At 39.5% G+C, this 26059-nt stretch overlaps 1 protein-coding gene across 2 annotated transcripts in view; it reads right to left on the bottom strand.

The window, feature by feature from the left end:
* Window positions 1-26059, bottom strand: part of LOC114047046 (astrotactin-2) — a 1078351-nt gene that overhangs the window by 700836 nt on the left and 351456 nt on the right. For both annotated transcript variants that reach the window (XM_027867720.1, XM_027867721.1), the window contains exon 6: window positions 6393-6539. In XM_027867720.1, the coding sequence (XP_027723521.1) occupies window positions 6393-6539 (147 nt within the window). The remainder of the gene's footprint in view (window positions 1-6392; window positions 6540-26059) is intronic.

Here is a 26059-nt window from a genome sequence, read left to right on the forward strand (position 1 = left end):
TCCCTTCTGTAGTCTAGGGGGCCAGGAGCCCCTAATGAAAAGGTTTTAGGAAAACTGATACCACTTCAGTGATTTCCATTAGCCTCTGGCACCCACTCCTGGGTGACATTGAACATGTTGCCCATTAAGTAAACAGGGGAGAAGAGGAGGGGAAAAAGTTTTCACAGTTTATAATTGTATTTCCAGTTTCATTACCGATCTCATTTTAATTCCAACAGAAACCTTTCCTCCCCTTCTCCCTACACTCTCACATGTGCATAGTCATTAAGTGTGGGTTGGAGTTCATCCTATTTTCCCTGATTTCAGCATATTAATCTGGTTTATTGGTATTTCATTGCCACCTCCCTTCGGGTGTTCTGGATCTCAGTTTAATTTATATTTTCCCCTCTTTCTGGCACTCTGGAACTAAAGTTGTTTCATTTTCACACGAAGCACTATGTTGCATTCAGCAGGACCCTCTCATCTTTGGGGAAGTAGGGAGGGATCTTAGGGTAAAGGAGCCAACAACTGAGATCAAGGCTGCTCAATGGAGATTTCCTGGCTCCATCACAGCTTGGAGAAGCAATGTGGCAGAGCCAATAGAGAGCCAGTTTTGGGGTCAGGAAGATCTGGGTTCAAGTGCCCCATCAAATCAAGACTATCTGTGTGATGCTACTCAAATCCCTTAGCTTCTCAGTATCACCTCATAACCTCTAAGACTCTAAGTTGAAGAAAAGATACTGATCTACACAGGCCAAATGGGTTCCTTCAGTCAGGAGCTCCTTATACCAATGAAACCATAGGTACAAACAAAAGAAAAAAAATAAAGGACAGATTATAGATCATGATACTTCAAATCATAATAGAGGCTTGTAGACAATCTAGTCCAATCCTCTCATTTTGCAGATGCAACTGAGGCCCACAGATGGTAAATGATGTTCCTAAGGTCACGTAGGTTGTCAGCAGCAGACACATGATTTGAATTCAGGTCTTCTAACTGAAAATCCAGGGTTCTTTCCACTATACCATGTTATGTCCGCTTAATGTATCTCTTTGGAATAGTCAACAATCTCATCCATTTATTTGTTCAATAAAGAAATCTTTATTGCTCATCTAACAAACATTTATTGAGCCTGTATTATTAATTCACTTTGTGACTTTGAGCAAAGCTGGATGTTTTAAACAGGATTAGTATTTCTGATAAAAATGAGACTAAGGTAACCCCTGAGGTTCCTTCCAATTGTAAGTAACTTTCTCTCTTTGGGCCTCAGTTTCCCAGTTATAAAATGGAAGAGTTGAACTAGATGTTTTCTAAGGTCTCTTCAAGTTCCACGACTCCACATGTTATGCTCTAACATTCTATGTCCACATTGGGAAACTACAGTCTGTGGGCTAAATCTAGGCTGTAGCCTGTTTTTTGTACAATGCAAGAGCTAAGAATGTTTTGGGGGTTTTATTTTTGTTTTTTTTTTTACATTTTAAAATGCAATCAAACTTTATTATAAATGTAAAAAAAACATTCTTAGCTCAAGTTATTCAACAACAGGCAACGAACTGGATTTGGTACGTGAGCCATAGTTTGCTGAACACTATTTTACGTTATAAGTAAAGTTCTTTCTTTCCTAAACATTTTATGATTCTAGTAGATTATAACCTCTCTAAGGATAGGACTACATTTTCTTCATCTTTGCATCTGTCATACGTAGCGCAGTGCCTTGCACTAGCTGTTTAATGAATGTTAGTTGTTTATCTAAATTGAATCCTAAGTCCCAACTAACTATAAGCTAGGACCTCTGCCCATCATTGGGGGGTATACAAATGAGAATGAGATATGGTCCCCACTCCAACGTTCATCCCTTAATGATGAGGGCTATGGCAGAATAAATCTGTACACATTACAATAATACAAAACAATATAATATGAGTTCAAAAAATCAGGACAAGGTATTATTAAAGTTAGGAGGTAGGAGAGAACAATTCTGGTATGTTATGTTCAGGAAAGGTTTCCTGGAGGCAGTGGCGCTTAAGCTGGTTTTGAATACTACTAAATGACAGAATGCCAACAAGCAGAGATTAGAGAAGGAGGAATTTCAGGTACAGTCAATGATGTGAACAGAGGTGCAGCGGAAGAGAGTCACGAGGCCTGTTTCTAACAATGAATGGTACAGAGGTAACTATGAATCACCAAACATTTTTAGTAAAAATCATAGTGCTTTGCAACTTCCCACCAAGGTAATTGATGTCCACTTTCTTTTAAAAATAGAAAAAAAAATCACATTATAAAATTCTTAAAGCACCACAGTTAAAATCCAAACTCCTTAGTCCTATGGTCAGGAAGAAGTAGATAGTAGAGAATCACAGAATCTTCATGCCAGAAAGGACTTTAGAGGCCATTGAATTCAAACAGCTCCTAGACAGGAATTTCCTCTGTGACTGCTCCAACAAACAATAATCCAGTTGATGCTTGAAGACCTTCAGAGAGGATGAAGCCACCGCCTCCCAAGGCAGCTCATTCCATTTCTTTGGCAGCTCTGATTTTTTGATCATTTTTCCTTGTATCAAGCCTCTCTGAAGCTTCTGCACATCACCCTGAGTCCTGCCCTGTGGGGCCAAGCAGACCAAGTCTATTGAATCCCTCTTTCCCATGACAGCTTTTCAAAGACTTGAAAAGTATTACTGCCCTCAAGTCTTCTTTTCTCTACACTTCAACATCTGTAGCTCTTTTCAATTGCTCTTCCAATTCATCATCCTGGCCACTTCCCCTACTCCCAACCCCTCCTCCCCCACAACACACATACCTTGCTGGCAAGTTAGTTAAGTGCAACTTGTCAACATTCTTCCTAAAAAAACCAGAAACATCTTCATTACCATATTTCATGACACCCATACATGAATCCTCCATCCTTGTCAAACTGGAGTTCATTTGCTCATTCATTCATTCATCCATCCATCCAACATTAAACCCAGAGAGTCATAGTAGTTGAACCCAGAGAGTCATAGAGTAGTAGAGAGGAATGAGTTTGAATCAGAGTTACTGAATTATAGATTTTAAGGCAAGAATATGGAGGTAATCTCGTTTGACCATTTCACTTTATAGATGATCTTAGTATCATAGATTTAAAGCTAAAATGGGATATTAAGTCCAACCCCTTTGTTTTATGATGAGGAAACTGAGGCACAGAACATTAAATGACTTGTCCTGGATTGTATGGTGAGTGTCTGGGCTGAAATTTAAAACCCGGTCTTCCTCATTTCAAATACAGCACACTTGTTGCCTCCTGATGAAACAGACTTGGAGGTGGGAGGTGATTTGCCCAAGACTATGCATCTATCAAGCAGCAGAGTTAAGAATGAAGTTCTCTGACTCCAAATCTCTGGCATAGAGCATGCTTCAGTGGATGCTTCCTCATCCAAAGTCACAGACCAAGTTGGGGGAGGGGAGATGCTCAGATCTAGAACTTAAACTTGGGTCTTCTCCTTCTACGTCTGTGCTCTTTCCCCTTGGCGATGAAGCCTTTGGCAATGCAAAGATTCTTGAGAGCAGGAATGGTTTCATTATTTGAATTTCTATATCCAGCACCTAGCATAGTGCCTGGCACGGATTGACTATCTGGACAATAAGGAATTGGGAGTGTGTGGGTGGGATGGGGGAGATTCCCCCAGGAATTATGTACTCACACCATCAGATGACATGAAGTCACTGGCATCCCAGACAAGAGCAGCAGGGGTGGGGAGGTGGGGGGAGGGAAGGATGTCCAAAACATTGGACAGGGGCTTCTGTCACTGTTTATTGTTATTGCCAGTTTGGCTCTAGAAGAGTGCTGCGTCTCACTGACCTTTTCCATGTACTGTGCAGTAAGTATCAAGTGCAACTTTTCACTAACATGAGGGCAAATTTCATTTTCTTCCTGCAGACGGGACCCATTATTCAGTCGGTTCCAATTCCTCAGCTCAGTGGCATTGGCCTTCCTGGCTGTTGCTTAAGGCTGCCTGGGAGCATTCTCTCTTTCCCAAAGCAGAGTAAATCTAAGCTTTTTAGAGGGTAGGGTAGGGGAGGTTTGGGAGAGCAGAGGAAGAGTGGTGACAAAAAGATTCAGACGCCATGGCCCAGTCCCAGGAGGGCAGATAGAGTTGGGAAAGGAAGAAAACATTTATTACCTAACTACTATGTGCCCTGGCACTGTGCTAAACACTTTCAAATATTATGTCATTTAATCTCCAAAACAACCTTGAGAGGTGCAATTATCATCCCCATTTTACAGTTAAGGTAACAGAGGTAGACAGAGGTTAAGTTACTTGCTAGTCACAGAGTTGGCAGGTATCAGAGACAGGATTTGAACTCAAATCTTCCTGACTCCAGGTTTGGCACTCTCTCTACTAGGCCACCTACTTGCCTCTAGGGACCTAAATGATCACTGAGACCCCTTCCAACTTTGGAAAGCTATGATTCTCCTAGCCGAATTTGCAGTACACCCTTTCCACTTGCTTTATTACCTAAACTTCTGACACTGTGTCTGACACACCAGCTTACACTTTGGCTCTGATTTTCTCAAACCCTGATAGGCCTTCTTAGTTTGAGACCCTTGGTTGCCTTGACCTCGAGTTTTTGTTTTTTGTTTTTTTCCACAAGATGGGATTAAAATCTGTTTTCTGGTTGCCTACTACAACTTCTGCTCCTTTGTCATTTCTCAGACAACATGACAGTCCTTAGCATTGTAATCATAATTTATTTATATCTTCAAAATTCTAACTGGGTGCTTTGGAAGCAGCCAATGAGAGGACCAAGCTAGATGCTCTCTAAGCTACCTTCTCACTCTAAATCCTATGAGCCTACAATCTTCAGGAAGTCAGTTTTAAAGCATATCCTTTCAATAATGCATTGGTGCTAATGGGAGCAAAGCAGCTGATGGGAAGTGTGAGGGGTTAGTATTTGGGATGCTACTTTAGAAAGAAGCATATTTAAAATATATATATATATACACACACACATATATTATATATATATAATATATATGTATATATATGTGTGTGTGTATGTATATATATATATATATATATATATATATATATATACACACACACATATATATGTAAAAGGAAGGAAACACAATCCTACTCCTTTCAAGTGCTTTCAGGAAATCCTAACTAGATTAACAACTGGGTTGTCCAGCATAAGTCTCTAGGGGATCTGCTTCACTGAGCACATGAACATGATTAGCAAATAGAATTCCTTTTTTGGGTTCGCAAATAGAACCTTTAAAATCACTTTAAAAGTATTTACTCATAAGTAGTTTAATAATTGTGCCTATAATCCTGTTTCCATTATTTGTTTCTTTATCAAACCCTTTCTTAATGGTAATGCAGAATGTAAAATCTAGTCCAAATCATCAGTTTCTTTATCTGTCCAATGTTTGAGTTTAATCTTTAAGGTGTCTTCCAAAGCTAACATTTATAGGTTCTTCAGATCATGCAGATTTATAGATGAAAGGGTGATAAAAGAGATAAGCTAGTCCAGGAGTTCTTTACCTTTTCTGTGTCCTGGCCCCTTTTGGCAGTCTCATAAAACCTATGGACTCCTCAAAATACTCTTTTTAAATGCTCAAATAAAATTCATAGGATTTCAAAGGAAATCAATTATATTGCAATACAATTGCCAAAATGTAAAAACAAACAAAAAGAAACCCCCCAAATTTATAGACCTTAAGAACCATAGATCTATTCCAGTTTCCTCATTTAACAGATGAGGAACCTGAGGCCTCAGGAGATTAAGTGATGGTCAAAAATTTGAACACGGGCTCTTAAGGTAATATGATATAAGGTAAATAAAACAAAACAAAACTACATCACCACCACCACCACTCCAATGGGATTGGAGTCAGAAGAACTGAGTTCAAGTCATCTCTGTGATACTTCCTATTATGTGACCATGGGCAAGTCACTCCTGAGCCTCAGTTTCCTCACTTGTGCAAAGGAAAGACTACATGCACAATGAGTCTCATTCTATTCTGAAGAAAGCACTTTACAAATCTTAAAACATGATAAAAAAAAACGAGCTAATAATATTCAAACTAAGGTGCCCTCTAGCTCTGACATCCTTTGTTCTTACATTCGGAGTTCTAAGGTCACTTCTAACTCTGACATTCCAAGTCCTGTGGCCTAACATTCTATTTTTTCTAAAGTCATTCACAGTTCTGATGTTCTATAATTCTAATCACACATTCTCAGTGAATGCCTTTGCATTAAGGAGGCTTTGATGGTTCAGAATCAATTAAGGCAGTTCCTTTTTTTATTGTGAATTGGAATCTCAAGTTTGGGTCACACGTAGAGAACACTTAACTACTCTTAGCTGAAAGGTGTTATGGGGGTTCAGGACACTGTGGCTGCTTTAAGTACTCACAGCTTTTGGCTCTTACCATCTGCGATGAAGTGCTCTGGCACATGGAGCGTCACCTTCACAGTCAAGGGGCAGGACAGCTGATTCCCACACACCATGGCCAGGATACAGGAGCTCACTGCAATCAATGTAAGGGCTGTCTTGTTCACAGGGCTTTTCAGCAGACCTGAAAATCATCAAATAATGATTCAGTCATATGCAGTGACTTACTAAGGCAGAAATGACAGGAGAGATATTTTGAGATTTTCTTTTTTATATTTAAAAAATGATGCAATGAATACTAGTGAGTCTTCCATACCTTTAAATACATGGGCATGTCAGTACTCATAGGATCTTTTGGCTTTGTTGTTTGTTTGCCAACAAAGCTGAACCCACAAAATAGGTTTATAATTTTGCTCTAGAAAGAGAAATATTTAATGGGCAATACCAGAGTATCAAAATATAGATTATAGTGTAATTAGAGTTCATTAATGAATTAATCTGTTATAAGTTGAACTACCAAGCACATGTTGCATGTACCATCAGGTATATTTTTAGCTCAACAATATGTAAATATTTTGAGATTTTCAATAACGAAAGTTGAAACAACTTAGAAGAAATCATGGGTCTCCAGTTTAACTCGCCATAATCTCATTGGATTTAGAGTTAGAAGGGACATTAAAGATCAAAGCCTCCCATTTTACAGAGAAGGAAACTGAGACCCAGAAAGAAGTAACTTAATCAAGGTCACAGAGAGAAAACAGAAGAGCTAGGATTCAAACCCAGATCTTTTGACTCTAATTCAAGGGCCCTTTTTACTTCTAATTGCCAATTTCTCAACTGTTCCAATGAAATGGGTTTTATTATGTCAATAGCCAACAAGGAGGTGACCGCTATGTTCCAAGAACTGGTACTTCCATCATGTAGTCACATAAGCCTAGAGTTCCAACTGCTTCTGTGTAGAATGAATATCCCCACTCCCGTCTTCCTTTTAGATAGGCTTTTATCAGGAGTAAGAAGAGATGTTCTGGGTGAATGGGATATTGAACTCCATTAGTGTCTACATCAGGTACAAATGGATGTCATTCTGCAACATCACAAGATGCATTTGGCTCTGACTTACCTTCTTGAGAGCACTTTCTGCAATCCTGGAAAGATTATCTAAAGTTTGAAGTTCTGTTTTTCCTTTTAATCTTTTCTCTATGACATAGTGGCTTTATCGAGACATCTATTTTAGCTTCATGGAACAGAATCAATTCAATAGACATTCATTAAGCACCTACTATTTGGAAGGCCCTGTGCTCTGTGCTGTGGGAAATTTAAATATGAATAGGACATAGTCCCTTCCCTCAAGGAGGTTAAATTGGCTATTGGGGCAGGGGAAGCATATTTACATAAATAACAGTATAATTAAATAATAATAATACCTAACATTTATATAGCACTTACTATGTGCCAGGCACTGTGCTAAGTACTTTACAATTATCATCTTATTTCATCCTTACAACAACACCAGAAGGGAGGTGTTACTAATTAAATATTGTAAGTGTATGAGAGAAGTACAAAGTGCTGGGAGATTCCTCCCCACTTCCAGCAATAAAAATAAAGCAAAACTTCTTAGAGAAAGTGGAATTTGAACTGGGTCTTGAAGCATGTGTAGAATTTTAACAGGTAGATATGAGCATTGAAGGGCCTTCCAGGTGTACAGGATAGTAGGGCCTAAAGAAAGAGGAACAAAAAAGGCAATGGAGTACTTGGGGAATGGAATGAACACTCTTTTGATTTACTGAAAAGCAGACTTCTGGCATTGGGGTACAGTAAAATTGACATTAGATCAGAGATCAGGAAACCTGGGTTCAATTTCCAGCTTTGTCACAAACAAGTTGTATGACTTTTGGCAAAACAATTCACTTTGTTAGATCTTGATGCCCTCAGGTTTAAAATAAGAAGGTAGAGTGGAGTAGGGAAGATGATTTCTTAGAGAACATAAACCTTAAGAATTATGGATCAGAATCTCCATTTTGGGACAAAACTTAAGATATATATGAAAACACAAGCTGAAGAGCAATTTTGAAATACTTTTGTTAGAGTCATCCCATATTTTAAAATTGCAAAATAAAATAGTCCCATGTTAAATACATTGTCATGAGAGTCCCCTATCTGAAATGAATAGAAAGGGGACTTGTCTGCATCCAGACTGATGACATCCCTCTCCCAGAGAGCCCAGAATTGTAGGATCATGGAATGTCAGAGCTGAGAGACCATAAGGGATAATCTTTTCAACTTCCTCATTTCACAAGGAAGGAAACTGAGTCCCATGGATGTGAAATGACTCCCCCCAACAGTATCCCCCACCCCAATATTGCACAAGCTAGGATTCAAATCCATATCTTTTAATTCTCATCTCTACACCCCAGTTCTCCCAAACTTCCAACTTCTGGTAGATACAATGTAGGAGCAAAGAACCAAAGATCTGGCTATACCGTCTTCTTCCCCAGTACAGAAAGCTAAAGCAGCAGGGGTTCTCATAAGGAGAGGTTTGCTGCCGTTAATGCCCAGTCCCTTGTACCCATTAAGAATCTAGTCAACCTAGCACTTATTAAGTGACTACTATGTGCAAGGCACTGGGCTAAGGACTGGAATATAAAAAACCCCATCATTTCTTGCACAGCTGTTTATGAGCTGCCTCCACTAAAAATGAAAAGGCAGATGGAGAAAAGAGAGGGAGGGATTAAAAGAAAAGGGATTATTTTTTGATCAGCAACTTATCAATCATCTGCCTTAAGGAAATCCAATTTTCTATGGTTTATCCCTAAAGAAAGGAAGCAGAAAAACACAAAGAGGTCTAGTCTAGAACACACAGTAAACAGATACCCGGGGAGCAGCTAATCGGTCCTGTAAAGTTACCAAGGCAACGGCACCTGGCTGTGACCTCACAGTGGGAACAGGAGTAAAAGAGCACATGTCAGGCAAAACCAGCCCAACTCAAGTCTTCCTGCCTCAGGGAACAGGCCAGCATACTCAATCCTCAGTGGGCACTCTGCTAAGGCTTAGAAACAAATACTGCAGATGGTCTATGTTTTCCAGGCTTAAGAAGAGGACCCAGGACACTCTCAGCCACAACCAGTCAGTTGGAAAATAAACATTTATTAAGAGCCTACTATGTGCCAGGCACCGTGCTAAGAACTGGGGATTCAAAGAAACGCAAAATACAGTCTCTTCTCTTGAGGAGCTCCCAGTTTAATGGGAGAGACAACTGCTAAACAACTGTGTACAAACAAGATATATAAAGGATAAATTGGAAATCATCAATAGAGGAAAGACACTAGAATTCAGGGGGATTGGGAAAGGCTTTGTATGGACTTGTGGATTTTAGCTAAGACCTGAAGGAAGCCAGGAGGTAGAGATGAGGAGGGAGAATTCTAGGCATGGAGGACAGCCAGTAAAAATGCCTGGAGTCATGAGATGGATTGTCTTCTTTCAGGAAGAACAAGGAGGCCAGTATGAACTGGATCTCAGATTACATGTGGGCAGGTAAAATATGAGAGGAGTAGAAAGGAAGGGGAAGGTCTAGGTTATTAAGGACTCTGAATGCCAATTAGAGGATCTTACATTTAATCTAGAGGTGACATGGACCCACTGGAGTTAACTGTGTAGGGAAGTGACATGGTCACTTCAGGAAGATCATTTTGACAGTGGAGGGGAGGATGGACTGGAACGGTGAGGAGCGTGTGGCACGCAGACCAAGAAGCACAATAGGCTTACTGCAATAATCCAGCAGTGAGGTGATGAGGGCCTGCACCAGGGTGGTGGCAACATCAGACAAGAAGAGACACATGTGAGAGAGTGGGCATTATGTTGAGGCTTAGAAACAAATACTGCTGATGCCCTACTATGTTCCTGGGATTAAGAAAGGTCTCCAAGATCCTTTCAGAAGCAAGTAGGGAGAGGGAAGAATGCAGAGTCCTGTCAACAGGCATCCTCTGACAGGGAAGAAGGCAGAATCCAGCCTGAGCCAGAGGCAGAGGCCCCATGAAAATTTCCAACCAAACTGCAGGGGAAGCAGAAAGGCAGCCTAATCAAATTCTGCACTGGAGATTTGGCATAAGAAAACCTGAATCTTAGCTCAGCTCCTTGATAACTCTGAGGCCTCAGGCAAATCACCTCCTCTCCAAGGGACTGCTTCATCATTTATAAAATGTAGGGGTTGAACAAGAACCTCTCTGTGGTTTCTTCCAGCTCTAAACCCAGAAATTGTATGATTCTAATTCCTATAGCTGGGGAAAGTGAATATTCAAGGCCCCCTTTTCTTATTTCTTCTCTCTCCCCTCCCCCATTCTTCTCAAAACAGCAAAGGAAAGAAAGACTGAAAACACATTGCTTTGGAAATTCGACTAGAAACATTTCCACTTTGTTGATACACACGTTGCCTATAATTTCAGGTTTGATTGATTCTCCTTCTGGAAATGCCAAGTTGGAAGAACAGAATCAATCATATTTCAGTTGAATTCAGAGCAGAATGAATCATGTTTTACATTGAGAAGAATGAGGTACCTCCACAATGGGTAACATTCTCACGGGGCCCTTCTCAGTAGAAAATTCCCACGTGCTAAACCCGTATTGATTGGGTTATTCCAGGTAAATGGTAAAATATATATATATATATATATATATATATATATATATATATATGTTTACACATACATGCACACACAGCCATGGAATGGCAGCCCTGGAAGTAACCTTATAGAATATTTATTATAACTTTATAACTGAAGCCCAGAGAAAGGAAGTGACTTGTCAAAGGTCACATAAGGCTCAACAAACAGAATCACATCTCAAACTCAGATTGTCAGAGTCCAAATCCAATGCTTGTTCCACTATACCATGCTGCATCTTTAGCCTAGATTTAACACTGTTAAAGATAATTCCGGGCAGGGATTTTAATAAAACTGAATCCCTAAGTGGAAGTTTGATGGAATTGAAGAAACCCCAGACAACAGGAGTAGATTGAGGCAATAAGTTCCTTTCATTACCCTTAACATAGGTTAGAGGGGACTGGGTGGTATTGCAGAAGTGATGTAGTGCTTTCCTTTTTTCCATCTGTTTCCTAACAAAAATAAATACAAAAACAAAACCACCTTTTTGCCATTATATTCCTCTGGTGCTATCATGTAAACCAAAAGGAATATCACAGTTTCCAAAAGAATCCTAATCTTGGTGACCCCTGCCTCGCCTTGATCTCTAATAGCTGCACGCTCCTTGCCCCTGTATTATCCCCTATATATAGCCCCTATATTATGGTCCTGCTTCATCCCTGGCAATAGCTGTGAGTGCCACTTGAATGGAGCTTTAAAGATTATGGGTGGTGAATCAATGGTGAAAGAGGCAGAGATACTTCAAGCCCAAATCAATGTTGTTACTTTCCAAGAAGCCTTCCCATTCCTCTCTGTAGGTCACAAATTCTCACTCAGAACTCCCCTAGAATTTTAGTTTGTAAAGTTTGTTTAGTTCTCCAATAAGCTTATGCAATGACTCACACTTATAGTTCTCTGTGTTTAAGGTCTCTTGCCTGCCTAGACTGAAAATTCCATAAGAGCAAGAAATGTGTCTTATCCAAACTTTACATATCCCACAGCATCTAGCACAAGGCTCTGCATAGTTAGGTGTTCAATACATGTTTGTTGAATGAGAATATAAATGAACCAATGGCTGTTTCAAAAATAGCTCCTTTTGACTGTCCTGGGTGCTGCTGTGATCCATACACACCTGGTGGCAGCTTTTGCATCTTCATTTTGTTGATAATGGAACAGCCTACATCTTGTGCATGGACCTTGCTCCCGGTGGGTGGCTTCTGGTAGAAACTATTTAACTGGCTCCACAATGGGAATTTTTGTATTCTTTCCTGGCACATTATGGAAGGCTGTCTAGACATGCTAAAGCAAGACTCAAAGGTATCAGTTAGACTAAATACAACTGGCTCAAAGGGGCAGAGATGATAGCCAAGATTATCTGTCAAGAAAGATTATCACATGGGTCCAATCTCTGCTTCTAGTCCATGATTTCTTCTGAGTACTTAGGCTTCTCATTTCCCTCTGACTTCTATAGGGCTTTTATTATAGTAATACAACCAGGCAAAGGATTCTCTCTATATTTTTCCATACTTTTTCTGATCTTTATCCCATCCTAAGATCTTAAAGCTTAGAGCTAGAAAGGGCCTAGGAGATTATCTAGTTCAACACTCTTAATTTCCAAGAGGAAAATGAGGCTCACAGTGATTAAGTACCTTGACCAAGGTAACACAGGAAGTAAGCAGCAGAGCATGAATTTCAGCCCAGGTCTGTTATTTCAAATCAAATGCTCTTTCTATGGCAATTGCAACATCTCTGTCCCATGTCTCATCTCTTAGCAGAACATTACTTTCATCAAATTAACAAACCTCATATTTGAGGGCACCTCCAAAGGCCCCTAGTCTAAACCATACCTAAATAGACATCCCTCCTTTAATATCCCTGAAAACCAATCATCTAAGCTTTTACTTGAAAATTTCAAGTAAAACTAGATTTCTACAGTGTCTTCAGGCAGCCTATTGGAGAGTTCAAATTATTAGAACTTGTTATTTCTTATATTGAGCCAAACTCTATTTTTGTGATTTCTACTCATTGTGCTGGTTCTGCCCTCAGGATCCAGCTTCCATTTGAAAGTAACTATCATGTTTTCCCACCACCCATCTAAGTTTTCTTCTCCAGGCTAAAGCAGCCACTTTACCTATTTGCACATGACTTGTTTACAATTCTTTCACCATCTTCATCTTCCTCATTCAGACATGCTTGCACCAGTCAATCTTTTTCCAAAAATATGGTCTCCACAATGAAAGATAATACTCCAGATGATGTCCACTGAGAGACATAGACTATCACCTACCTTGCCCTGGATTCTTACTTTGTTATTTCAATAGATATGGAATCTCACGAATGGGGGTTCTCCTTCCAATGGTACAAATCACCACCAATCTATCCCTTCTCCTTCTATGGGACTCATGTCCATGTAGTGCCATAAAATGTCTATGGGAGTTCCAACCAACTTTCTAAGGGCCTTCCATTAGAACTTTCAGCATTATGTAGGTACCAATGGAGCACACAGGCTCTCTCTGTCATTCCTTCTTCTCAATATCATGATCCCTCTCTGTGACCCTGCTATCTCCTTTAGCAGTTGGACATTTCTTTGATAATGTCTTTTATGTAGCTTCTGGGTATAATACCTCTCTTAATAGGGCCTAATATAGGTTTGCTCTCTTGGCTGCCACATCTTCATGGTTGCAATAGACACTACTGCCAGAACACCTGAGCTTTTATTAGAATAAACACAGCTTTCTCTTGCTCTTAAAGCAGAGGGACATTTTTCTTGTTTTCCAATCCATCGCTTTCTCTTCAGACCACTAACAATTCCACATAAGCACTTTTTCATTGTGTTTAAACATTCATCTGAAGATAAACAGCTCTGCTGTTAGACCTCTCAAAAGGGAAGAATAGAAAAAAAACAGAAAAAAATGCCTTATGAAGAATCCTTCACTGAAATCTCCAGTGATCTGACTTTCTCTCTTTCATTCTCAAGTTTACTGTTTAAAGGTGTTCTTTTATATACTTTTTGGTTTTTTTTTTTCTTAATCCTACCAACCAATAAGATAACAATTCTAAGCCTAACTTAAGAGATACAGATTGGAACATATGCTAATTATTAAGATGTGATAGAAAAAAGCCTAGGGAGACCTAGGTTCATGACTGCTCAGCCAGTAACCTTAGCAGCATGGCCTTGGGCAAATCCTTTTAACTCATTTATAAGGAGTGACTAACAGTATAATCAAGAGGGTAATGGATGTGGAGTCAGAGGACTGAGTTTGAATCTTGGCATAGGGAGAAAAATAACAAAATAAAAACAAACAAACAAAAAAAAAAAAAAAACCAGGGCATTGCTCATTAGGAGGGTGGGGATGGGGATTGGACCTGTGATTTTATTGGTATAAATAACTCCTGGATCAGGAAGCTGCCTTTCTGAATGCAGGTTGGGAACTTCTGTGCAATTAATGGTAGTTGCCTAGGGTGATGAGAGAATAAATAACTTAACTTGCCCAGGGTCATACAGCCAATATATGTCAGAGGTAAGACTTGAACCCAAGTCTTCCTGGCTTTTATTCTACCTCTCTATCCACTATACCAAAGCACCTTCCTAAGAAGGTTAATACTGAAATGTATAACATAGGGAAGTGATATATTCCATTTAGGGATATTTTCAGAGGGAGAAGAGATAACCAATTGTCCTGACTGCTTAACACACTCACTTGCCTTCAGAAGGCTGGACCCCAGATTGGATGACTTTTCAAGGTCATCAAAGTTTAAGCATGGCAAGTTCCTATCCATGGCCCAGGCCCAGAGCACATGAAGAATACGGTTTTCAATCTGAGCACCACTGCATAGGAAGGGTATAAGCTGGAGAGTGCCCAGAGAAAGGCAACTAGGTAATCTACTCCTCAGATATGTATTTGGGGAAAGGGTGTGGCCCTGCCATATCAGCAATTTCATACTTTGTACATGCTTTGTATTTACATATATGTCTACATGTTGTTTCTGTCAATAGAATGCGTTTCCTTGAGGGAAGACCTTGTTTTGTTTTGTCTTTGTGTAACTAGTACCAAGCACAGTGTCTGGCAGAGAGTGGGTACTTAATGAAGGCATGTTGGATTGAACTGAATTGAATCATGGGGGTTATTCAACCACATGAAGATTGGTTGAAGGAATTAGAGATGTTTCACTGGCCTAAGAGATGATTAAAGAAGACCACAATAGAGGTCTTTAGGTATTAAGAGCTGTCACATGGAAGCTGAATTGAATCTGCTCTGTTTGGCCCTAGAGGTTAGAATATAAAACAATAGGGCAGGGTTAAAAAGAAGAAAATTTACTCTTGGTATAAGGAAAAAACTTAACAATTAGAGGTATCCAAATAGAAATGAATTGCTCCTAGAAGTTCTGGGTTCCCCCTCCCTGGAGATCTTTAGGAAATCGCTGGATAACAACTTGCTGGGTATGTTGTTGAGGCAATTTATTTTTCAGGCATGGTTTGAAGAAGATGGCCACTGAAATCTCTTTCAAATCTAAAATTTTGTGTTTTGATAACTTTGTTTCCCTTGGGTCTATTTTGCGACAAGGATTTTTACAAGGGGAGAGAGGACCCCCTCCCAGAAGGAGTAGAAGCTGGGGCCTTAGTGCAAAGTCACACAAGAAAACACTATGAAGCATCATTACAGCTAAGATGCTGGGAAAATTTCAGCAATGGTTCCCCAAGTAACTGTAACTCAGGCACCAGGCATACTTGGTCTATTTCTTGTCTCTGTCTATGTTGTTAAATTTATGGACTAGCAATAACAGTAATGACATTAGTGCATGTTTATTTATAAAATGCTAACACCTGAAGAACTTTGAGTATTTGAGCAGAACCACTACTACATTTTACAAGTATGTGTTGTGTGTTTAGATGTAGATATAGGTATAGATACGTATGGAGCAGCCAGTAACAGTAGCTGTGGGAATCATAACTAAGAATGCTTTTCTCCAGTTCCATCTTCAACAGAATCCTACATTAGCAGTCTTGTTTGGGTTCTGGTTTATGAGCAGCAAGCAATAGAAGAAATGAAAGCCAGTTGGGAAAACAGTATACCAAAAGTCAGTTTTTCTCCAAAGAATGCCCACCCCAACCCACCCCACAGTGCCTGATAAATTTCCCAAAGATTTGCATTAGGAGGACTTTCTTTGGTTTCTGTCTGCTTCCCCATTGGAAACACGACGTTGACAGTATTTATTTCATTGCCCAGAGAATGTAAATATGCCAGTGAGTGCCAAGGCTTGGAATAGTGTTAATAATTTATTCAACAAATCACATAATGTGCATTTGTGATACATGATTTATAACCTCCCACTAACTTCTGTATTTACCCACCTGACTTCCTCAGACATGTCAAGGGCTCATGTTTTTGGTTTGGAGACTAAAGCTATTCCTGAATGCTAGAAGTGCAAAAAAGAATCCTGGAAAATCTGCTCAGAAAACAGCACAAGGGCTTTCTTTCCCAGATGAGATCAAAATGTTCTTATTTTCCCCCCTTAAGAGCAAAGACGGCAGACTTTCGAACGAATAGGTCTGGGTCAAAAGTGAGTAGGAAAGATTTCCTAATCACCAACATTTCTGATGGAGCAGGTGATGGATGCTGTGAGGAGATGGTAATAAGCAAGAATATGAGGATGGTTTTATGTGGGTGGGAGTCGTAGGTCACTGGGAGTTATTTTTTGCTTTCCTGTTTGCATACCCTCTCTGATATCCCATCACTTGTGGGTGGAGAAGCTCTTGGAAAGCAAAGAAGTGGGAATGAAATCTACAAGTGCTGTGTAAATATTACAATAACTCATATCCATGTAGTTTTGATACTTACAGAATTTTTCTTTATAACAATGCAGACCCAGAGTTAAGTGACTTGTCCAAGGTGGAAATGACAGTTATGTGGTACAGCCAAAATTTGAACCCAGGTCCTTTGAAATAAAATCTAGTGTTCTTTATATCCTGTTGCATTATGAAAACATGAAATTGATTTCCTGGTGTAGAAAACAGACTCTGCCTTATTTGATTTGAAAAGAAATCCTGCAGACTATAGTTGTAGCTCTAGTCTACCCTGGGCAGGTAGGTAGTGTAGTAGATAGAACACCAGCCTGGAGTCAGCAAGACCTGAGATCAAATATGACCTCAGTTATTTAATAGCTGTGTGACCTTGGGCAAGTCACTTAACCCTGTTTTCTCCGTTTCCTCATCTGTAAAATGAGCTGGAGAAGGAAATGGCAAACCACTCCAATATCTTTACCAAGAAAACCTCAAATGGAGTCATGACTGAAATGACTGAACAACCAAAATCGCAATAACAGTCAACCCTTGTTAGCTGATTAAGGTTTCAAGGGTTGTTTGGTTGTTAGCGTTGGTCATGGTGCTTTTTTCTTTTAACATTAGAGTTCCTTGTTTTGCGATCTTGCTCTCCTCCCCACTGTGCCGCTGCATTATTATATATCCCAGCGTCACAGTAAAGGTCTCTAGGTTCCTCCACAGAATGCTCAGTAAGTAGAATATCAGCCTTTCCTTGAAGACCATCAGCAAGGGGAAATTCAGCATCTCCCAAGGCAGTGTGACCATCTTGGAAACAGCCTGAATCATTAGGAAGCTTTTTCTTCTTCTTCTTTTCCCTTACTAAAAGCTACCTTTCTGGTAATTGCCACTCACTACTCTTAGCTCTGCCCTCTGAGGTCATGTGGAACGAATTTAAGCTCTCCTCAACCTGACAATCTTTCATATACTTCATGGTATTCATTCTCACACCTACCCTCAAATCATCTACTGTTCCCAATTCCTTTAAATAATCATCATATATCATTGCTTTCAGTCAACACTCCATCCCCGTCACCCTTTTCTGGGTTTGTTTCTTGTTCTTACTAAAATGGGGTCCCCAAAGTTAATAATGATATACCAGCAGTGGTGCAGCCAGGCTGGGGCAGGGCTTTATACTCCTTCACGACCCAAAACTTCTCTAAGTTGGGTTTAAGATTCAAAGTTTCTGAGGCATCTTAACTCCCTAAAATGACAACCAATACCACAGCTGAGGCCTTACACTGGTATTTAATGAATTGAGTATTGTTTTTTATTTAGATTTGACTAATTAAAATGCATATTTCCTCTCTCATTTCCTCTTCTGCAGGGAAGGGAGACTTTAGGTGTGGAACACTGCACATACTGTTGATTTGTTGTTGTTGTTGTTCAGTTGCTTTGGTCTTGTCTGACTCTTTGTGACCCCATTTGGGGTTTTCTTGGCAGAGATATTGGATTGGCTTGCCATTTCCTTCTCCAGCTCATCTTACAGATGAGCAAACTGAGACAAACAGGTTTAAATGATTTGCCTGGGGTCATACAACTAGTAAATATCTGAGGCTGGATTTCAACTCAGGGAGATGAGTCTTCCTGACTCCAGCTCCAACATCGTATCTACTGAACCACTTAGTTAGTTGCCAACACTATTGATTACCTTTCTGAATTGTTTTCTTCCCTTCTCTTTTTAAAATTCTTTATTATAGGGGATAGCTCCCTGGGTAATGGAGGGGGAAATCAAAATGATGTAAAAAAAGAAAATGTTTCAGCGGAAAAAATAATGTATTTGAAACCACAGGACCTGATTTCAAATCTTAGCTCTGCCACTTACCTAAGTCACCTATGTGACTTTGGGCAAATCCATTAACTTCTCCTGGCCATAATAGAGTGAGGGGATTAGATGAGATGTCCTCTAATATTACCTTCCACTCTAAATCTATAATGCAATAAAAACTTTAAAACATAAATTGGATTGATTGATTGAAAATAATTAAAACTTGGCTACCATCAAGGTATGGTGGAAAGAATATTGGACCAGGAACCTGCAGACCTAGATTCTGGTCCTAGTTTACAACTAACTAGCTGAGTGACCTTGGGCAAATCACTTGGTTTCTATGAACCTCAGTTCCTTCACCTGAAAAATGGGGTTAATTGCTCATATGATCACTTACCATTTCTACTGCGCAAGTATAAATGCTGCTCAAATGAGGCAGCATATGGGAAAGCATTTTGTAACTGTGAAGTACTATATAAATATGACCTATTCAAAACTGCCAGCCCCTTTCAACCTATTTTGTAAATCACCTCAGCAAATTTCATCTTATTACAAACTGATTCTATACTCAGAGAGAGGGAACAGAAAAGCCAGCCCTTTGCTTGGGCATTATGACATACTAAAAGGCCATGGAGCCAGATTTCTATACCCAGCACTCTTTCCCATGGATGCCAATTAGATGCCTCTCTGAATGGATTCTATCTCTGTGCAGAGTTTGGGAAGAGCTGGCAAAATATCTTATTCCCCTCCAAAGATTCAGCACCTGCTGAAAAAGGAGGAGACATTTAAGGTGGCTGCTATGAGCAGTTGGTACTGTCAACACACACGCCCATTGGCAGTGGTCTTGTCTGAAAGGCCCTTCCTCCCTCATGGGCTGCTAATGACTTGTTTTCCTCCTCTGACCCTAAGAACTAGCCTATTCAGGACTGTCCCTTTTTTTCTTCCCTAACTCTCTCTTCAATAAGGAAAGTGATGGGGAAGGAGGAATGGGGTGAGGTGAGGATAGGGGAGGGACACTGTTGTCTTGGCCTTTTGGTCATAGGACATTTCTAAATCAACCTGATAAAGACAGAATCAGGAGATGAGTCTATAAAAATATACTTGAATTATGTCATGTTTATCAGCTTGAAGCACATAGCATCAGCCATATGTGGGCTCTAAACAAAACAACAATTGCTTTGTAAGCCTCCTCCCCTCCCAGGTGATAACAGCTGAATTCATCATGTTCATTTCATGCTGATGTTAAAAGTCAGGGAGTGGGCAGACTGTAGTTGTTGGGAGTTCTACAGCTTTTGTCCTCTCCATCTTTCGGTCAACCTTTTCCAGTTATTCACTTTTCTGTTCTACAAATCTCTTAGTCAGTCAGTAGTAAGACAATAAACATTTAGGACTTAAAATGTGCCAAGCAATGTGCTAAATGCTGGAGACATAAAGAAAGGCAAAAGTCTCTCCAGGAGCTCAAATCCCCCACTAGAGGCCCTCACCAATAAATTCTAGCAGGGCCTCTCTCAGTGATCTTTGTACATCCCCAGAAAAATGAAAGACAAGAGAGCAGTCCTGTGTAATAAGTGTAACCTTGACCCTTCAATGGATTGACTTCTTATTAAGAATCGATCTTGTCCATTACAGCATGGCTCCACCCTGGCTCAGTCCCAGGGACAACTCTAGATCTGGAATGAGCAAGTGGATTTTTAAACAATGGGATATGAACAGTTCCAGATGCTAGTACCTACCCCAAGCTACCTCCCATTCAGTCATACAGAGCAACAAGACTCTTCTGCTATTTAAACTAAAATCTCTACCATTATATTGGGATAGCTATCTATCCATCTCTCTCTGTATCTCTCTCTTTCCCTGTCTCTCTCTGTCTCTCCTCTCTGTATTGGATTAGACAACAAAGTGGGAGCTGTTGTATCCAAAAAGGCCCTAATTAAAATAGAAATTTTTTTCTGGGGGGGGGGGGGGGGTGGAGAAGGACCAGAGGGAGGCTTCTTTCACTAACACAGGGACACACTAGTTAGCCTAGGAAAACAAAGTAATAAAATATTAGGGCTGGAAGGGATTTAGCCCATCTAGACTAAAACCTAATTGTATACAGGGGGAATCTACACAATTAGGCTTTAGACTAGATGGGGTAAATCCATCTAGTTCCAGTTTCCAGGGCCTAGAGTGTACTCCCTTCTCACAGAAATCCTCCTTCAAGAACCTAGCCCAGTGCCTGACAAAGAGTAGGCATTTAATAAATAATTTTTGAATGAATATGTACCTGTTTGATCTTAGGCAAATCATTTAACATCTCTGGTTCTCAGTTTTCCCATTTGTAAAATGTGGGTGTTGGACTAGTTAACCTCCAAAGTCCTGTCCAAATTAACATCTATGCTTTCATTCTATGATCTTATAAGATATAGTACTTAGTAATATTTCAAGGAAGGGGGGAAACAAGCATTTATTAATTCCCTACTAGGTACCCGGCACTGTGTTAAGAACATTACAAATATTTTCTCATTTGATCCTTACAACAACCCGGAAAATTAGGTGCTATTATTATCTCCATTTTATAGTTGAGGAAACTAAAGCAGAGGCTAAGTGACTTGACCAGAGTCACACAGCTAGCGGCTAAGATAGAATTTGAACTCAGGTCTTCTTGACTCCAAGCCCAGTACTCTATCCATTGTACCATCTAAATGCCTCTCAGAACCCTATTCTCTGTTTTCCAAATTCATAAGTTAAGCAGAAAACTGAATACAAGTTCACTACATTTCCCTGGGAATGGACAGCACAAAAGCCTGGAAGTAGGAGATTGAATGTTGCATGTGAGAAACAGAGAAAAGACCAGTTTGGTTGTATCACAGAGTAAGAGACAGGGAGGAATACACAATGATACTGGAATTATTGATTGGGGCAAGGTTATGAAGGGTTTTAAAAGATGAACAGAAGAACTTACATTGTATTCCAAAGATGCTAGGCATCCACTGGACTTTATTTAGTAGGAAAGTGACACAGACAGAATCTGAGCATAAGGAAAATCACTTTGTCAGCATTATGAAGGATGGACTAGAATAGCGAAAGACTTGAGGCAGGCAGAGCCATCAGGAGGCCATCGTAATAATCTAGGATAGTAATAAGGAACTGGACTAAGGCTGGTAGTGTATGAACAGAGACAAAGGGTAAGAAAGAAAAACAAGGGATGTTATAGAGAGAAAAATGGCAAAAAAAATGTTAACTCATTGGATATTTGGAGTGAGGAAAAGTAAAAAAAAATAAATGATGACAAAATTATGAGATTGTCAAATTGGACAAATTATGATACCTTTGACAGAAAAAGGGAAATCTGGAAGAGGGATGGGTTTGGGGGAAATCATGAGTTGCTTTGGACTTAAGTTTCAGATGTCTCTGGGGCATGGAGTTGGAAATGCAATTGGTAATGTAGCATAGAAACTCAGGAGAGAAATTGGGGCCAATTACATAGATCCGAGATTCAGTGGCATAGAAATGAAAATTAAACCCATGGGAGCTGATGAACTGGACATGTGTATTGTGAGAAGAGTAGGGACTCAAGGAGCACCCACAGATAGAGAACATGATATGGATAATGAGCCAGAAAAGGAGACTGGGAAGGAGTGGACTATAAGGCAGGAGGAAACACAGGAGAGAATAGTGAAATGAAAGTGCAGAGAGGAACGGGTTTCCAGGAGGAAGCGATCATCAAAAGTGTCAAACGCAGCAGACAGGTTAAGAAGGGTGAAGACTGACAAAAGTCCATCAGGATTGGCAATTAGGCGATCATGGATAACTTTCGTGTTAAATAAACCTTTATCAGTAAGCCTGAGTACTAAATTTCCACAGGTCATTTCTATGAGGAAATGTGTTCCAAGTTTAAAACTTATTTAGAAACTTTCAGAGCACAACTTGTCTCTAGACTAGAAAGTGAAGGCAATAATAAAAGGAGGCGCTACAGAGACCGAGAGTACTCTGAGTGTTTAAAGCTGACAGGAGCATAAGTGCTAGGTAAAAGCTCTTGGAGAGCTATAAATAGCCAGTGGAGTGACCCTACTTGCCTCTCCTCCCCATGGGGGTGGCTATGCCAGCTTTAGCTTTCCTGGTACATGAAAGCTTCTGAAAGAATTGTTTTCCCAGGAGCTTTTGGCTACCTTGTGCATGTCAAGGGACTTTGCAGTTTCTAATTATCTCCCTTTATGTTCAGGCTGAGACTTGTTAATACAATAAACCAGCGTTTCCGGGACACACTCACACACAGAAACATCTCAAGGTGTTTTACAAGCAGAAGATCATGTTAAATCAAATCAAATACCAATTAAAGATTAACAGCAATGCTAGGAAGCTGTTATCTGCCATCCAGTAGTGGCCTCTGGGGCAGCAGTGAGTTTCTACCAAGCAACAGTTATTCCCATTCCAGCCCAATTTACTCTTTCAGGATCTGCTGGCCCCAACAGCCTGTGCCTAAACAAATCAAGGCTCTCTTCTTAGAAGTGTTCCCAGGTGCCCTGTTTTCCCAGTACTTGGCCCTCTCTGAATGCTTCTCCCATCAATGGGCTCATACCTTCCTCCCCAAATTCCAGTTTGCCAAAACCATGATACAATTCACTTCCATCTGCAAACTACTCAATAATAGTAAAAGCTGACATTTATACAGTGCCTTTAGGTTTACAAAGCATTTTACAAACATTATTTCATTTGCTCCTCATGTTCTTACTACGGTTTCCTTCTAGCAATAATTGCAAGGAAATGATTGGTCACAGCAATCTATTTAAATGCCCATGTGGGTAAAATGGCAAAAGGGAACAAATGCTGTTGCCCAGAAAAAAGTTTCAAGTCTTCAGGGGGAGAAAAGGAACAACAATAATAACAAAACAATAATAAAAAAGGAACAACAATAAAAAAGCAATTTTATGGATTTAAAAAAAAATAAGAGGCACGGTTGAGTAATCATGCTTCTATTCTCACTCATTTTTTTTGTCTTTCATTTTTCATATTAGTAAAATGGAGAAAATAATATATTAGTGCTGGCTGCTACTTCATAGTGTGGCCAAAAAAGTACTAAAATTGGAGTCAGAATCAAAGAACATCAAAGTAGGAAAGATCTTAAACACCATCTAGTCTAGAATCATGCTTAAACAGTGATCAGCTTTATAACATCTCCAACAAGTGGTCATGCCATCTTCCTTTAGAGATTACTGCAAAGGACTAATTCTTTACTTTCAAAGGGATCTCTCCAGATCAGAGGTTCCCAAACTTATTTGGGTAGCACTCATTTAAAAAAAATACTCAGTGCCCCCCTGGAAATCTACTTTCTTTAACCTTTTAATGCTTTTTTTTTGAAATTTGCATCATTTCAAAAAATATAAAATATATTACATATACACAAATTACATGTTTTTAAATGACACATCTTAAATTTAATAATTTACTGTAAATTTGTGGGATTTTTTCCTGCATTGAAATTTTGCTAACTCAATATCATATCATGTAACCATACAGCATCATATTGTAAACAAGTCATTACACACACATATTCCCAATGATGTATGCTGGACTTCTCCACAATGCGATACATGCTCGCCTACCAACACTTGCTTGTTAAGACATGTTGGCAGACTTGACCACTAATCAGTCATAATTTGCATTTTGTGCGTTTATTTGGAAACAATGTAATCACTATTACTTTAACTCTGTTATACAACAGATGAATATGTATGCACGGGTTTTTAAAAATTTTCTTGTCTTCTTTTCTTTTGCTTCCACTGCCCCCTTAAGTACAGAAGGGTGGGTATCAGCATCCTTCAGGGGAGTGGCCACACTAATTAAATCATATTATGCCTTCTGAACTATAAAAGAAAGTTGGTACTACTAGTCTTATCATTTTAATTCTTCACTGTGATAACAGACTCCCCAGAATCTATTTTATGAGTGACAAAAATTTAGCACATTGAGTTTTGATAAACTCAACTAATATATCTACAAAGAAAGAGACAACCCAAGAAGAAAAGACTAAACATCTCTGAATTCTGCATTCTGTTTGGTCTTGTTGCTCCTTGGGAGGTTTTAAAATCTGTTTCTGATACATTCTTCTCAAGTCTCAGTTGGTTTAAGACATTGTGGATTGTAACGCTGGGTGTATGAAAACAAACGCCTTCTTCTAGAGCACTGTCTTTCAATTGCAGATCACCTTTTTTTCAGCTTGCATTTTGATAGAGATATCCTGGAGCCTTGTTCCAGCTAAAGGTGAAAGGACATAAAATAGAAATAGGAGGGAAGGAGTATGGGAGAGAGAAAACAAGGAACAAAGAGGGAAAGAGAAATTATAGACAGGGAACAAGAGGGAGAAAAGGATAAGGAAAGTAGGATAGAGAAGTAGGGACAACTAAAAATTTACTTGGGATTTGGGTAATGGGTTGGATTCTAGCACTCTTGCTAACTGGAGGAGTATAAGCAGATAATTTTCTCTCTTAGTGTTTTTTCTTGCCTCCATCTTTAAAATGAAGAGTTCAGACTAGATCAGTTGTTGCTAACCCAGATTTAATGAATTTTTAAAAAGTGACAGCTGTAGTTCATTATAATTTGTTTCCTAATAATCCTATCTATTTAGTTTTATGTATTGAAAGAAATTAATCTGAGAAAAGATTCATAGGTTTCACCAGACTGACAACGGGGTTCAAGACATAAAAAATTAAGAACCCCTAGGCAAGGTAACTTTGAAACAATCTCCTCTTAGTCTATGATCCTACAGTGCAGGGGCTAGGGTGTCAATAGGAGAAGGCACAAAGGAAATAATAGAGTTGAAAGGGACTTCAGGGATTGTGTAACCCAGTTCCACCATTTTACAGATGAAGAAACACAGGCTCACAAGAAGGGCTGTTATTAGCCTGTATGTATGCAGCACTTTGGTTTCAGAGGTGGTACTAGGACTCATATCTACAGATATATAGTTCCATGATTTTTCTAGTTTTCTTTTGACTCAAGTCTACTAGATCTTTGAGAGTGAGTGGATTGAAGCATGAATGAAGTGGAAGGATGGAGAGAGAGAAAGATGGAAAGGGTAAAAGAAAGAAGAAAGAGAAAAGGAGGATAAATAGATATGAGAGACGGAGGCAAAAAGGGATTGAACAGAAAGAAAAGGAGAGGAAGGTCTAAAGACGGTGAATGAAGTTCCCCATGTACATTGAAGTAGTAAAATAAGCTAACAGAGAAAAAAGAATGTTACAAGATGGGCCAGGCAAGCTTGCCTGTTCTGTCATAGATGAGAACTGTTCTTAGGCAACTGGGGAGGGGGAGGAGCTGTAACACCTTGGAAATTCTAAATGTGGAATCCTAGGAAATGTATAACTTCCCTTTCTTAATACCAAAACCCCTTTACCAGAAAGATGGTTATAATAATAAAAAATAGGAAGTGACTTAGTAGGTTTAGTTTGAAAAAAAACTAAATAAGACTGGAAGACAGCCTGCTCTGGTAGCCCAGACAGTGG

Source organism: Vombatus ursinus, unplaced genomic scaffold (genome assembly GCF_900497805.2).
Source record: "Vombatus ursinus unplaced genomic scaffold, bare-nosed wombat genome assembly UNPS02014786.1, whole genome shotgun sequence".
Classification (NCBI taxonomy): domain Eukaryota; kingdom Metazoa; phylum Chordata; class Mammalia; order Diprotodontia; family Vombatidae; genus Vombatus; species Vombatus ursinus.